Raw genomic sequence first — 14,150 nt, 5'->3', positions numbered from 1 at the left:
AACAGATGAGATGGTAACGCATGTAACTCATACAATCTTAGTCCCACCCCCAGGAAAGTTAGAATATTCCCTCCCAGACCCTGAGTCCTTGCAGAAGGAAGGGGTGTGGCCCGGGGGAGCCTTTCCCTGGGGCTCGGGCCAGAGGGGCTGCCACCCTGAGCTGTAACATCTCCCGCCTGGCAGCTGTGGCGTGGGTGATCGGTCCCCAGGCACAGAGGCCTCTGGCAAACCTATCTGCACCTCGACACGGATCACTGACTGCCTTGTGATCACCTGTCTTGTGCTCAGCTCCACGCTAGGGGCTGTGAGGGTCAGAGAGCCATACAGGATATATGGATATCCTGTCTCCAGGAAGTTTACAAATTGAGAAGGATGAGCCATATACAGGCTGCAGAAGGCACAGATGTGAGCCACCCAGGTTCCCCCTCAAAAAGGACTGGTGGCCCAGCTGGTGGGAGTGTGGTCTGCAGTCAGCCCTCAGCCTAGGACCGCCCTGTCAGGATGGCCTGGGCTGCAGAGCCACCCAAAGGCATGCCAGTCCAGGGACACATTCCATGACTGCCTGAGGTCCCAGGGGCTCTATAAAGGCATGGGACAAACCAGAGGTGGTCATGTGTGCTCCAGATGACCCCGTGGGGACGGCTGAAGCGGAGGGGCGGCATCACCAGCTTCGTCTCTGCCCTGCCTGCTTCCTGCCTCAGCGTCCTGCAGGGGTGGATCCCCAGGGCACCTCTGACTAACATCCTCACACTAAACTCTGCTTCCTAGTCAGCTGCCCAGAGCCCCCAGCCTTGGAGAAACAGGGACTATAACACCGAAAGTAACTCACAGACTAAATCCAGGCTTAATTCTGTAGTTCAGCCTCCAAGTGCTGTAAGAACAGTGGATGTGTTGATGGTAATAAATGCTGCAAGACGCATCCTTAACATGCAGTTCTTCTTAGGAATTATTATGTAAGTTTTTATTAATTAACTTGTAAAACACAAACACATATATATTATAGTCTTGTTTATTACTAGGAAGAGCTGTTTCTGTTGTATTTTATGTATGATGCTCAGCTCTGGGGTCCATGATGGACAGGAGGTGGTGTAGCCTGGGGACAGGGAGGACGTCTTTCCTGCAGGGCTCAGCCAGCCAGGAAAAATGCCAATTAAGGCAAAGCCGTCTGTGAGGAGTCATTTTAGTTGTCACGTTAACCCTACGACCTGGGGATCACAGGCTGGATACCGGCTCCCCAACTCTTCAGGCAAACTGGGCCCCTTTAATTGGCATCTGTTCCTTCGGGGCGTGGTGACCTCTCCCTAGTAACGCTGAACTTTGCAGGCTTGATGAAAAGCCAGTGAAGAGCCACGCAAAGCCTGGAGTCTGTCTGCCTGTCTGAGACCCTCGGGCGACACTGGAATGGGAAGGAGGTGGGAGCGCTTCCCTTCATGTGAACATGTAGGAGACTCCGGGTGGCATCTAACTCATCAGAAGCCAATAGCACCTGCTGGAATAGAATCTGCACCACAGTCCCCAAAGCCAAACAAAATGCAACCAACCGTCTTGAAGAACCATGGTGTTTTGCTGCTAATTACCTTTTTCAGATGCTTTTGCTACCAACTTATTGTTTATCTTCTTATTGATCACATTAATCATTACTACAGACAGGCTGCTGGGGGAGGGGGTGGGAGGGAGTCTGCATGCCCACCCGTGCAGTCCTGGCCAACAGGACCAGCTACCAGGAGTCCTGACTGTGTGAGGACCACAAGGGTCTTTGGGGCACAGTGATGCAGGGGTTTGGTGGGTCTCGGGACCTTGGGATGGAGGCCGGGGCACCCACCCTCACTGGCTGAGACAGTGGGAATCCTGACGGGATACGGGATAGTTTTAGTTTGGTGTCTGTGAAGTGCTCTCTGAGCCAGCCCTGGAGGAGCTTGACTTCTTCAAGGAGCAAGTGTGAGTGAGAAGATGGGAAAGCAAACACGCCTTTCGGGGAAATGGACAGGAAGGGTTTTAACATTAGTTGGGGAGAAAGCTCCTTGCTATCACCCTGTTTCCCAGCCCCTCTGCTCCAGTAGGAACAGCAGTGGCCAATCTAGGGACAACCAGGAGGAAATCTAGGGCCAGGCCAAGGCAGGCGTGGTGGCTACTGATGGAAGCCCTCAGATTTCCTCAGTGGTGGTGAAAAAATACCATGATCACGGGCAGAAAAATACCATGATCACGGGCAGAACACAGGAGCCACTGGACAAAGGAGAGGTTCTTGGTGGGGTTGGGTGGGTGTGTCGGGACCCAGAAATTTGCTGTACACAAGTGCCGAGTTGAAAGCTATTTTCAAAATTACGGCTACTGTGTGTTAGACATGGTGCATAATTTATCTTTTTAATTCCTTCACCAGGTCAGGAGGCAGCTATAACTTTCCCATTGTACAGATGAATACCTGAGGCTCAGAGATTCCAAGAAGTCCACGGTGACCTGACTGGAAAGTGGATGAGCTGAGACTGGAACTCAGGTCTCAGTGAGTCTTCCCCAGCAGGTGCCTCCCACTGTGGAAGCCGTGGAAGGGACCTCCCTCCTGAATGGGACTCTGGACAAGGTAGTGTCCCAAGGAGCAAGGTTCCCCAGCCCTGAATGGCGTGTCTTTTCTTGGCTGCCTTCCAGACATCTGTTCTTGCACCCCTGGGCCACTGACCGCCAGCCACCTTACTGGGGAGCCCTCTTGGTCATATGAGTACGGACAGCCCTCTGTGCCTGGGACACCACCACTCAAAGCAACTTGTTTCCCGACTTTTCCATCCTGGTACTCAGATCACAGCAGGCTGGGGAAGCGAGATGGAGGGTGCTGGCCATAATGGCCTAAGGGTTGGGAGACGCAGTCAAGCACTGTGGCAAGAGTGTGGTCGTGGGGGTAAGAAGATGCATACTTTGCCTCCTCCATCTGCAGGAGCAGGAGGCCCTTTTGAGGCCCTGACGTTGTCTGCTTGGCCCTTCATTAGGTGGCCCCAGTGGACTGGGCCATCCAGGGCATTGACCCTGGCCAGGCAGCCCCGGGAGACACCGTCCAGCAGATGTCCGTCTGTCATGGTGCGGTCGTGCTGCTGTAGCCAGTGGTGCATTCTAAGAATATGTGACGTGGAGAACCCTTTCCCTGGTGTGTTTCGGGCAAGCAACCCCACCAGGGTCCTGCAAAGAGCAGGGCCGTGGGTGTGCCGGCACAGGGCCACTGCAGGAGCAATGTGTACTCTGGGAAACTTTACAAACGTGGCTGGGCCATTGTTTTATAACATTTGATCTCTTCAAAGGATGGTGTTTAAAAAGTTTACACACTGATGTTTTCTGTTTCCTTTATTACCTCTCATGCTGATTCCTCCCCACCTCCACTATTACCTGCTCTGAATTGATACCTGATAATAATGATTTTGAATAACCCATTCTATGGCAATTCTTCACTTTCCTTAGTCAACTGACTTAGTCTAAGAGCAGGCCAAAATTTTGTCACAGCTGGGTCTTATTAAATACACCAGAATAACTGTATCTTTAATCTACCCACCCCTTGACACCCTGGGACTTGAAGACAGCCCTAGTGTGCTGCCCCCTCTCTCCCCATCAGAGCAGGCCTCAGAGCCCGGTCCTGCCCAGAGAGACCCTTGGATTTTTAATCAAGTCACCTAAAACCGACTGTGGACTCGCACCTCCACTACTTTCCACAGGATGCTGCTCAGTTTTTTTCTAAAATTTCAGACAGTTCCAGCCCCCAAGGGAGATCCTGGCCAAAGGGATGCCCCCATCCAGCTCCAGGTCACCCGGGGATGCCTGCTTGGAAGAGGCCATTGTGCTGCATCAGAGTTTGTCCTGTCCAGCTGGTGAAAGCCAGCACTTACAGGCCGGGCACTGAGGGGTGCTCTCATTCCGTCCTCACAGCAACACTATGAGGTTTCATCCCCATTTTACAAATGGGGAAACCACAGCACAGAGACATTACGTAACTAGTCCAATGCCACAGAGCCTGTAAATGAGAACCAGGTCTTGAAACAGGCCCCGATTGCACAGCCTGTGAGCTAAGAGGCTGTGGCACGCCGCTTCGCCTCTGGTCCCAGCTCAGAGCCTCTCCACGAAGCCTCCCCTGAGCCCTCTGCCCCTCATCCCCTGCTCTGACTCTGAATAGCACCATCTTTCTGGACCAGTTAGCAGAGTCTGTCACTTTTACAGACTCTTGCTGCATTTTCAAGTTCTGTCTTAACTGGGTAAACGGATGACAATCTTGGGAGGGCAGGGGCCGGGGAGCTGCATCTGCCTGCTTTCTGGGGCCAGCACAGGGCCTGGCACACAGTAGGCGCTGCTTCTGTCCTTGCTGACTAGGCGTCACTCGCAATGGCCCCACTGGCTGCGGGGAAGGCCCCACCCATCCTGTCCTGGCTGCCCCCAGTGGAGGCTCACTTGGTCTGGCCAGTTCATCCCAGCATGGGCCCGGCATTGGCTGACGCTCAGCCCCTCTCCTCTGCCTGGGTCTGCAAAGAGCTCACCGCCATGTTTTTGGAAAGGCTTCCAAGAGCTGGAAGCCAGGTTCACTCAGAGGGTGCACCATGGGAGGAAGGGAGGAGGGGAGGGAGGGAGGGTGTAGGGAAGCGTCCCACAGTGGGGAGCCCAACAAGAGAAGGCAGGGAGGAGCGGGCAGTGGAGTAGAGACCCCACGGCTGGGTGTGCACCAGGCCAGCCAGGGGCCCACCGCGCAGCATCCCGTCCTCCGGAGCACGCCTTCCTCTCCATCTTTGTGTTCACTCCGTTTGTTCCCCAACCTTCCTGGGGTCCAGTGTCACCTTGAAGAAACCCACCGGCCAGAAGGAACTCATCCCCACCTGCCCAAACATTAACCTGCGGTCTGTTTAGTGCAGCTTGTCCTTTCAGAAGCCCCTGGTTCTCCCTGCCATGCACCCCAACTGACAGTCCTCCCCAACGTGCCCTCATTCTGGTCACTCACCCTCCTCTCACCTCACTGCCCCCACCACCCCGGGGCCAAGTCTGTGCCCAGGCCGCACAAGCAGGTACAGATGTCACTTGATGAAAGTGGTTCTAGGAGGTCCCCATTCCCACAGAAACCGCCTCCGCACTCCGCCCCGAGTTACTGTGCTTTAATCCTCACACCTGAAGTCCCCCCGTTAGAAACTTAAGTCTCCTCTCTCAAAGACAGACACCCCTGAAGGGGGTAACGCGGTTGCCAGAGGCTTTGGTAGCTTCGTGTGGGTTAGTGTAATGGATTCGCTTTCTCCTAATAACTGGGTCAGATCATCAGAAACAGAGGATGGAGCGGGAGTCCTGAAGGGGTGCTAAGAGGCTGGGTGGGTGCGGTGATTCTGGAACACAGAATGATTCCTGGATTGGCAGGCTCCATGCGGGTGGAGGAATTTGAACAGTGAAAGAATAACATGAAAGGACCAGGAAAAAAGTTTTGCTGCCCTGCACAAGTATTGCTAAAAGGGAGTGATGCAAAACTAAGGGTTGGGGCTTCCCTGGTGGCGCAGTGGTTGAGAGTCCGCCTGCCGATGCAGGGGACACGGGTTCGTGCCCCGCTCCGGGAAGATCCCACATGCCGCGGAGCGGCTGGGCCCGTGAGCCATGGCCGCTGAGCCTGCGCGTCCGGAGCCTGTGCTCCGCAACGGGAGAGGCCACAGCAGTGAGAGGCTCGCGTACCGCAAAAGAAACCCGAAAAAAACCTAAGGGTTGAACATACACGCAGGGGGTCTTCATAACCTGGTTAGAACCCCAGAGTTTAGGCAGTCCATACTCAGAGTGGAATGTTCACCAAAAACACACACACACACCCCCCACACACCCTCTCCAACACAGAATCCAAAAGAAGATACAGCGATGCCCGGAAAACTGCCTCAAACATATTTCCTTCCAAGCTGCCAGCGGAGGAGACCCCACAGATCAGTAGGAGGCAGATCAAGCCCGTTTCCTTTTATTGAAACTTCTCCCCTTCTAGAATTTCTCCTTCTCTGCAGGTCCAGGCCACAGAGACATTAATCCCCATTCAAATGAACCTTCAAGGTTCTTCCTTCATTAGAAAAAACACCTCTCAAAACACCCCCAAGCAGCGGCTCTAATGTCATGTTCACCAGGAAGGGAGGGAGGGAGTGGCTCTGGGCCTCACCTGGCCTCGTGCTTGTTGGGAGGCAGATACGTGACTGCCCCCCACCCCGCCCCGCTTCCCCTCCCTCCAACAGCTTTAATAAACACTGATGATTTCAGTCCTTCAAGCACAGCTGTCCTGCGAGTTGTCCAGTCAGGGGTATGGGGTGGCAGCCAAGGGCTGGATCTCCAAATAAACCAGCCCTCCCTTTCCCGCCTCTGCCCGCCTCTCCCCAGCAGGTGCGTGTTGAGGAGGAGGGCATGGTCTCTGGCTGAGACCAGGGATGACAGAAGCGTTTTCTGAGCCGCCTGCTGAGGCCACAGCCCCAGTGGGGGAGGGGGGAGGAGCAGAGCTTGCAGACAGGGTTAGAGGTGAGGCCGCCCTCCAGACATGCCATGAACTCAAGCCTCTCCACAACCCTCCATCCAAACCAAGGGGCCTTGAGACGGCACTTCTGGGGCCCTCAGGCTGCCTCTCTGGTTACAATGTGTGGCACGTTATCGGAGGACAGAAATGGAGTGTTAGTCAATTCGTCACCTATAGGAGGTGTGTGGGAAGTGGCTAAATGGAGGAACGAACGAATGAATGTCTGACATTCTGGGCTACTCTTAGAAACAGCAGTAGAGGAAGGGGAGGAAAGCTATGGGGACTTCAAGGGAGGTGGGTAGGGATGCTACTGAGGGGAGTGGGAGAAGAAAGGGCTACCGAATCATATTCTACCCCGCCACCGTGGTGCACACAGCCAGCCAGGCAGCTCGGACCCTCACAGAGCGTGACTCCCTTATCGAGTAACTTCCATTTGCATGACTCCTGCTAAATCCTCCTCCAAGAAGTTGGGACAATTGTCCTCTTAGAATGTGACACTCAGAACTGTCATAGCTGAACTTCAGAAACCATCCACTCAAGGGCTCTCTGAATTTTATTTCAGCAGCAGAAGCTCCCTTGTAGAAATAAAACTTCATGCAAAAACAGACTCACCCTGAACTGTTCTGCTTGAATCAGCTCCATGAATCCCTTTGGAGACGCCAGTCTAATCCAACGCCTCGTTTTGAGAAAGGAAACTGAAGCCCAGAGAGGTCAGCCTGTGTTCTCACTCTCCATCACAACCGCCTTCAGGCGCCTGGTCCCCTCCGCTGAGCATCTGCTTCAGTACCTCGTGGGTGGGGCCCGGCACATGTAATCTTTAAAATGTTTCATAGGTGATGACGACCTGGAGTCAGGTTTAGGAACTGCTGGATTAAGCACTGCTTGAAAGTGAAGAGTAAATTGGTAGCTGGGCCTGATCCCAGCTGCTTGACAATGATATCCAAGAAGCTATTGGAATTCATTTCCGGTACTGAGGTCTGCTTATACTGAACTTGATGCCACTGACTGAGATTTTAGCATGTTCTGGGTGAAAGGATAATTTTTCATAATCTTTGGCAGTCTTTCAAACTAGGTGAGTCCCCCCTGACCCACTCGGCTCCTATCTACCTCTGTTAAGAGTGTGACTCCAGTCAGTCCCATAGGTATGACAAGGGGATGAAATGATTTCATCATGGAGCTGAAATACCAGTGTGAAGTAGAGCACCCAGCCACACCTAGCAGTTTTGCCTGAATCAATGGATCTTGCCACCAGCTCAAGGCCCGAACAGGAACGGGACGAGGTGGCCTTGTGTTGCCCGGCTGCCACCTGGTTATGATGTTAGCTCTCCAACAGTTTTATTCGTGGTCCCAAAAGTGTCATTTAACACAATAAAAAGGTCAGGATCTTAGTCGTCTCCATCGAAGTCCCAAACATTGAACAGCTTGTCCAATGAATGTCACATTTATTTCCCTTCAGGTCAATTTCTTCCTTTCCCAGGGCCTGATTTTCCATCAGCAGCTGCATCTGGATGAAGTGGGGCTGAGGGAGCGGGCCCCACTGCTGGCTCTCTGGAGCATTCCTTGGGAAAACAGAATGAGAGCACCGACCCCTGCATTGTCCCATAGAAACTTATAGGGAAAACCTGGTGAGAGGTCTGGGACATGCAGAGGAAACACCAGGCTAGGTAGGATGATCAAGAAGTTGAAACGCATGGATCTCACTGTAGGTATGGCAAGCAAATGTGACTTAGCTGATTCCAGAATATTTCCTGGGTGCTGCTTCCTTGAGCATATAAACCCTTAGAAAATAGGATGGCTACAATTAAAAAGGCAGATATCATCAATAAATGTTGTCAAAGATGTTGAGAAACTGGAATCCTTACACACTGCTGACGGGAACGTAAAATGGTGCAGCCACTGTGAAAAGCAGTCGGCAGTTTCCCGAAAGGTAACACATAGAGTTACCATCTGACCCAGCGATTCCACTCCTAGGGATATAGCCAAGAGAAAGACTAACCTATGGCCAAACAACATCTTGTGCGTGAATGTTCATAGTATTATTGACAAGAGCCAAACATGGAAACAACCCAGCTATCCATCAGGGGACGATTGGATAAATAAAATAAAGGAACATTATCCAGCAATAAAAGAAATGAAATACCGATACATGCTACAGTGTGGATGAACCTTAAAAACATGTGGAGTGAAAGCAGTCGCAAAAGGCCGCATATTCTCTGATTCCATTGATATGAAATGTCCAGAACAGGCAAATATATTTAGAGATAGAAAGTAGATTTTTGGTGACCTAGAACTGGGGAGTTGGGGTGAAATGGGGAGTGAGTGCTAATGGTTACGGGGCTCTTTTTGGTGGGATGAAAATATTCTAAAATTGATGGTGGTGAGGGTAGCACAACTTTGTAAATATACTAAAAACCACTGACTTGTACACTTTAAGTGGGTGACTCGCACGGTATGTGACTTATATCTCAATAAAGCTGGTATTAAAAAAAACAACAACAAACCTTAGAAAAGTTCCTGTTATTTAGGTTCTGCTAAATAGAGGCGTTCTCTGGTAGACTTCCCCAGGGCTTAAAAGAAGGCACGTATCAACAGGAATTAGGGTCACTGTCACCTCTTACTTTTACCAGTAGCCTCACAAAAAACAATGGATCAACCCGGTAGCTCCAGAAAGAGCAAAATTATCAGCCAGAAGCCACAGCCAAAAAAGCAACAGCCCTGAGTGTACGTGTGCACACGTGTGTGTAGGCAAGGCAGAATCCTTCTGAAGGCCAAGTTCAGCTCTGTGATATTATTTGGGGAGGTCACGTGTACATCTGCTTCTGGTTTGTATCTAATTTGAAAAAGCCGACACTGACTGTGTACTCTATTATTAGGCAGTTTTTTCAGTTCTGTGTCTCGGTGCTGCTCTACTCAATTTGTTCAGAGGATGAACTCACTTCTTGACAGATGAAGAACATCCCGCCCCGGGGTTCTGGCCCAGGAGGGGCAGGCTTCGGTCGTGCCAGCTTTTCCCCTTCTGCACCTCATGTGACCCGAGCCAGGCCACTACTGGGGAAGAGTTCTTACCCTGGGGGGAAGCTTCCTTCTCGACTGCTGGCCTCCTGCAGGTGGAGGAGATGCGGGGGTGACGAGGAAAGGGAAGGAGGCCCACTCTGGCTGGTCCCCTTCCAAGCAAGGCCCCGATGGAGGGGCCTCCCAAAGGGAACAAAAGGGAGTGAGACAGGAGAGCACACGTTCTTCTCTTTCTAAACACAGGCTCGAGATGGACAAAGGGAAAGTTAAATTATGCTGCAATTTTGAAAGTCATCCACTGAAGATAAACTCTCCCTTCAAAGGAATTACTCATCTTACTCCATCGTGGTACCTCGGGGTCTATCAGTATTCAAATTTATGAAGCAACGACATGCAGAATATATAGTACAAAGGGCCCATTTCATCACCCCATTCCTCAAGTTATCTGTTTTTGGCTAAGTCATGAGAAGTCCAGCAACTTAAAAACAAAAACAAAAACTAACAAGCGTGCACAAAGATGGAAAAAAGTCCTCGGTGGAAGTTACTAGGAGGCAGGCAGCTTCAGAAAGGAAAAAACACAATCTCTGACTAATATGAAGGAGACTCCAAATTGCTCTTGGCAACAATCTCTCAACCCCAGATTCCCCTCCCTCTATTCATCTCCACAGTTCCCAGCCAAAGGAAAATAAACTGAACAGCTCTCTCCCTGGCCCAACCTATAGGGCTGCACGGCTGAGCAAACGCTGAGCAAACAGACATCCCCATGCAATTATCCACCTGTGCAATCGCTGTATACACGGGGCAGCCAGGCGGGGGCTCACCACTCTGATCAGGCCGATCACCGCAATATTAGGAGAAAAATGCCTTTATTCTGTCACCACGACATCAAAATGGAATACAACATGATCTTGTGACCTCAAAGCCAAGAGATTTAAAAAAAAAAGAAAAGAAAGAAAAGAAAAAAAAAGAAACAAAGAAGAAATGAAGAGGAAAATCGTCCTCCCCAGAAGGGTTGGTGTCAGTTCTGAAGAAGTAAGCCCGCAGAACATCCCTCAGATGGGCTTAGCTTCAAGGCAAGATTTATCGGTTCACCTTCCTCACAAAAGTGAGAGTTAATTTTAGAGGCAGTTATCTTACACCTATTATACCATTCAAGATGGAAGGAGAGTTAACAGGCCAAATGTCCTGAAATATTTATGGCCGCTCTGTGTCAAAGATTCATCTGACACCGTTTTATTAGGACAGATATGTCTGTTCAGCTAAAGCAGAGATGGACAGGAGCATCAGGGAATGGCACTGTGAGTGGAGATATAGCGGATGGAACACCATCTTTTCAGTTGAGTCCTGAAACACCCTGGCAGGCGGGGGTGAGCTGCTCTGAGAGCTATGGACAGTCAAGAGACCTGGGTTCTAGTGCTGGCTTCACTACCAAGTCCTGTGAACACGGACCAGCTTCCCCAACGGTAGGATGAGGGGCTTGGAGCTGCAGCTCCAGCCCTGAGAGTACGGAAGGTGCCATTGCAGCCGCTGAGGAACGAGGGTGGGGGCCGGGAGTGATGCTCTTGGGGCAGCTCTCAGCCTGGCTGGCACTGCTGCAGAGAGGCACCAGTCCTCCTAGAGGCTGCATGGGGTCTTGTCCTCTCCAGTTTCGATGCCCAAAACTAAAGGCTCATCTTAGAACCCACGGCTGTAAGCCAGTAATCTGAACAGCAGGGGCTCCAACAGCTTCCTAGGCACTGTGTGCACTCCAGGGACCAGTCCTCATGACTGCAGCATGGGGACACTCACCATTCCAACTGCCCACCCCTCGTCTTCTCCCAGCCCCCCTGCTGCCTCTCCTCCTTCACGGCCATGCTTCTGTAGCACCTTCCCACACACTGGCTCATTTCATTCACTCAATAGTCACTGAAGGATGTACTGTTACAATTACTATTCCCATTGACAGAGGCCAGGGACCAGGTCAGAGTTCACTTACTAATGTATGCCAACACTTAGCACGGTGCTTGGAATCACACATTAGACAATATGACAGTTGTCGAATAAATGATTGACTGATTGAATGGAAAGAAACTCAGGTTCAAGAAGGTTAACACTGGATGTAACACATACTATTTTGTACAATAATTATACCAGAGTGATGGAGTCCTGTCTCCTCAACTAAAATGAAACATTCTAAAAGATGGGTGGTATAATGGGTAGCTTGGATTCCTGGTTCTGTCGCTAAGTAGCTGGGCAGCTTACTTAACCCCTTTGAGCTTCAGTTTCCTCATCTGCAAAGTGGAGCTAATGATTCATATCCGATGGGTTGTGTGGGTTAGAGGAGATAAAGTATGCCAAGCACAGTACCTGGCACATGGTAGATGGTCTCTGAATGTCCCACCCCTCTCTTCCCTGCCCGTACCCTATTTGGCTTATCTCCCACAGCTGACACGGCCGGATAAGCCTCGAGTTCTATGACCTTCAGGCCTTTGCTCTTTTGGTCTTCCTCCCTCAGGGTCCTGCCCCAAAGCCTCCTCTTATTTTAAGCCTTTGTAGACCTTTGGCTGCTAAAGTGCCTCTTCTCAGATCCCAAAATGGCTCTCCCAGTTGTCTCTCAAGGAAAAGTTGATTCAGGGAAGGGCCCAGCGTGTAGCTTGTGACTCTTTTGACTTGCTAGAAGAGATCTGGAGATCTATCCAGAGGAGGTCCCTGAACCCTTCTAATTCCTAGGATTTTACTGGGTGATGGAGTGGAGCTGAAACTTGAACCTGGCAGGACCTTTGCCCTTCCTATCCCTCCCCTTCCACAAAAACTTCTATGACTGGAGAAAACTGCCTGATTGTTTCAACCACTTCCTTTACTTGTTCATATTCCTGCATTTGGAGGGATTGTAAGGGGTACGCCACCCGTCGCCCAATGAATCGCGGGAATGCGGCTGCCTCCTGTGCAGAGCCCAGTACCAGGGGTTAAAAGAAAAAGGGCAGCCGTCCCCGGCCCACCGTCCACAGCCGGGACAACAGAAGCCAGAAACCAGCACGACCAAACCCGACGACCCACGGAGCCCTGACCACAGACAGGAAGAAAACTGCACCCGCTCGACCCTCAGCGCCGGGTGTGTGTGTGTGGGGGGGGGGGGGTGGGGTGTGTGCAGGCTCTTTCCTGAGTCCCTCCCAGGCCAGCCCGCGGCCGCTGCGGGTACCCTGCTGCAGGGAACCCGGCGGTCGCGAGGGCGACGCGGGTTGGGGCGCGCGGAGCTGGCCCGTCCCACCCGAACCCGGCCGCCTCTGGAGCTCCGGGACCCGGGCTTGGCTCCACCGCCCACCCACGCCCAGGTCAGGGCACAGGGAAGGGTCCCCACCCACCCGGTTCTGCTGGCGATTCTGCCCGGGACGGCGACGGGATTCCCTCCGGCTCGCCCAGCGACTTGTGCCAATCCCCCTTTCATTCCTGCCCCTGTCCTGACTTCTGCCAGAAGTTACCTTGGCTTTCTCCCTGCCCCCGCCCCCAAGTTTTGCATCTGACATGGGGGGGGGCAAGCTTTTTGGGGGGGGTCTTGAAACTAACAATGTCTATCGACCACTACCTTCCAGAGTGCCCCTCGCACTCTCCGCTGTCCCCTTTCTGCCACTCCAAAACCTGACGCGAGGGCCGCGGGCGCTGAGAACGCGAGCAATGTTGCTGTATTCCGAATCCCCGATTCTTTCCTGCGCTGCGCTGGGAGGTAGGCGGCCGCGCGCCCCTGCATTACCGCGGGGGCCCTAGCCCCGCTTTCCCCAGCACGCTCGTTTCCAGCCCAGGCGCGGCTTTGAAATTCCTCGCGGACGCCGCCACTCACGCCCGGCGAGGGCCAGTCCGAGCCGCCACCCGGGGCCAGGCGTCCCCGCAGTGCCCGGAGAGGGGATGCAACCGCTGGGCGCCTCCTCCCCACCCCCGCCTCCACGGCCGCCTGCCCGGAGCCCCGAGCCCATCCCAGCCCGCTCCGGCCGAGGCCGCCGCAGACCCACCTGGCCGCCCCGGGGACGCCGCTCGTGCCCGGGTCGTGTCCTGAGCGCCGCCAGGGTCCCGGGCTGGGAATCCACGCGGCAGCGCAGCTCAGGGGAGCCTGCCGCAGCCGGCGGGAGGTTGTCATTGATTCGTGCTGGGCGAGTTAAGCCATTCCAGGAGTGGTTTTGAGAGAGCACTCCCACCCCTCCCTCCAACCAGAAGTATTTGGCAGGCAGCCCCTTTTTGTCCACCTGTACTGTTCAGCGCGGGACAAGGACCAATTTCACTAGCCGCGCTTTACGCCTCACTTTCTAATACGAAAAGTAAGCCCCTTCGTAAAGGTAAAGCAGAAATGAAAGCAAGGGTAGTGGAGGAGCTTTCCCCCCACTTTTCTCCTGGATCTCTCGTTTGTTTATTTTTTCTCTAACATTTCACAAAATGCCTTACCATTTATGTCAAATCAGGGATGGCTTTTCACTGTTATTGTTTTTTCCTCCAATTCTGCATGTCTTTTATTTTTAGAGGCAATTTTATTTCCATTTGCCTGAAACCTGAGCCCAATAAAATTACTAGAATTATATGTTTTCTCTTTAAAGGGTCGTGAGTGTAACTTATCAAATAAAACACTGCACAGCAAGCATTCAAGTGGCAAACGAAAAGGAGGGAAGTGCAGGAAGTAAGCACAGAACCGTGGCTC

The 14,150-nt window shown here is 52.4% G+C and overlaps 1 protein-coding gene across 1 annotated transcript in view; it reads right to left on the bottom strand.

The window, feature by feature from the left end:
- The window catches only part of ZBTB7C (zinc finger and BTB domain containing 7C), a gene marked incomplete at both ends in the record, with an annotated part of 94,802 nt that extends 81,204 nt beyond the window's left edge, over nucleotides 1–13,598 (bottom strand). Inside the window, one exon of the mRNA XM_082852627.1 lies at nucleotides 13,474–13,598. Within this exon, the coding sequence (XP_082708753.1) occupies nucleotides 13,474–13,598 (125 nt within the window). The remainder of the gene's footprint in view (nucleotides 1–13,473) is intronic.
- Nucleotides 13,599–14,150: the final 552 nt, after the last annotated feature.

Source organism: Leucopleurus acutus (assembly GCF_964270905.1).
Source record: "Leucopleurus acutus genome assembly, chromosome: 13".
NCBI lineage: Eukaryota > Metazoa > Chordata > Mammalia > Artiodactyla > Delphinidae > Leucopleurus > Leucopleurus acutus.
Note: the sequence above shows the minus strand (reverse complement) of the source record. Positions and strands in the feature narration are given on the sequence as shown.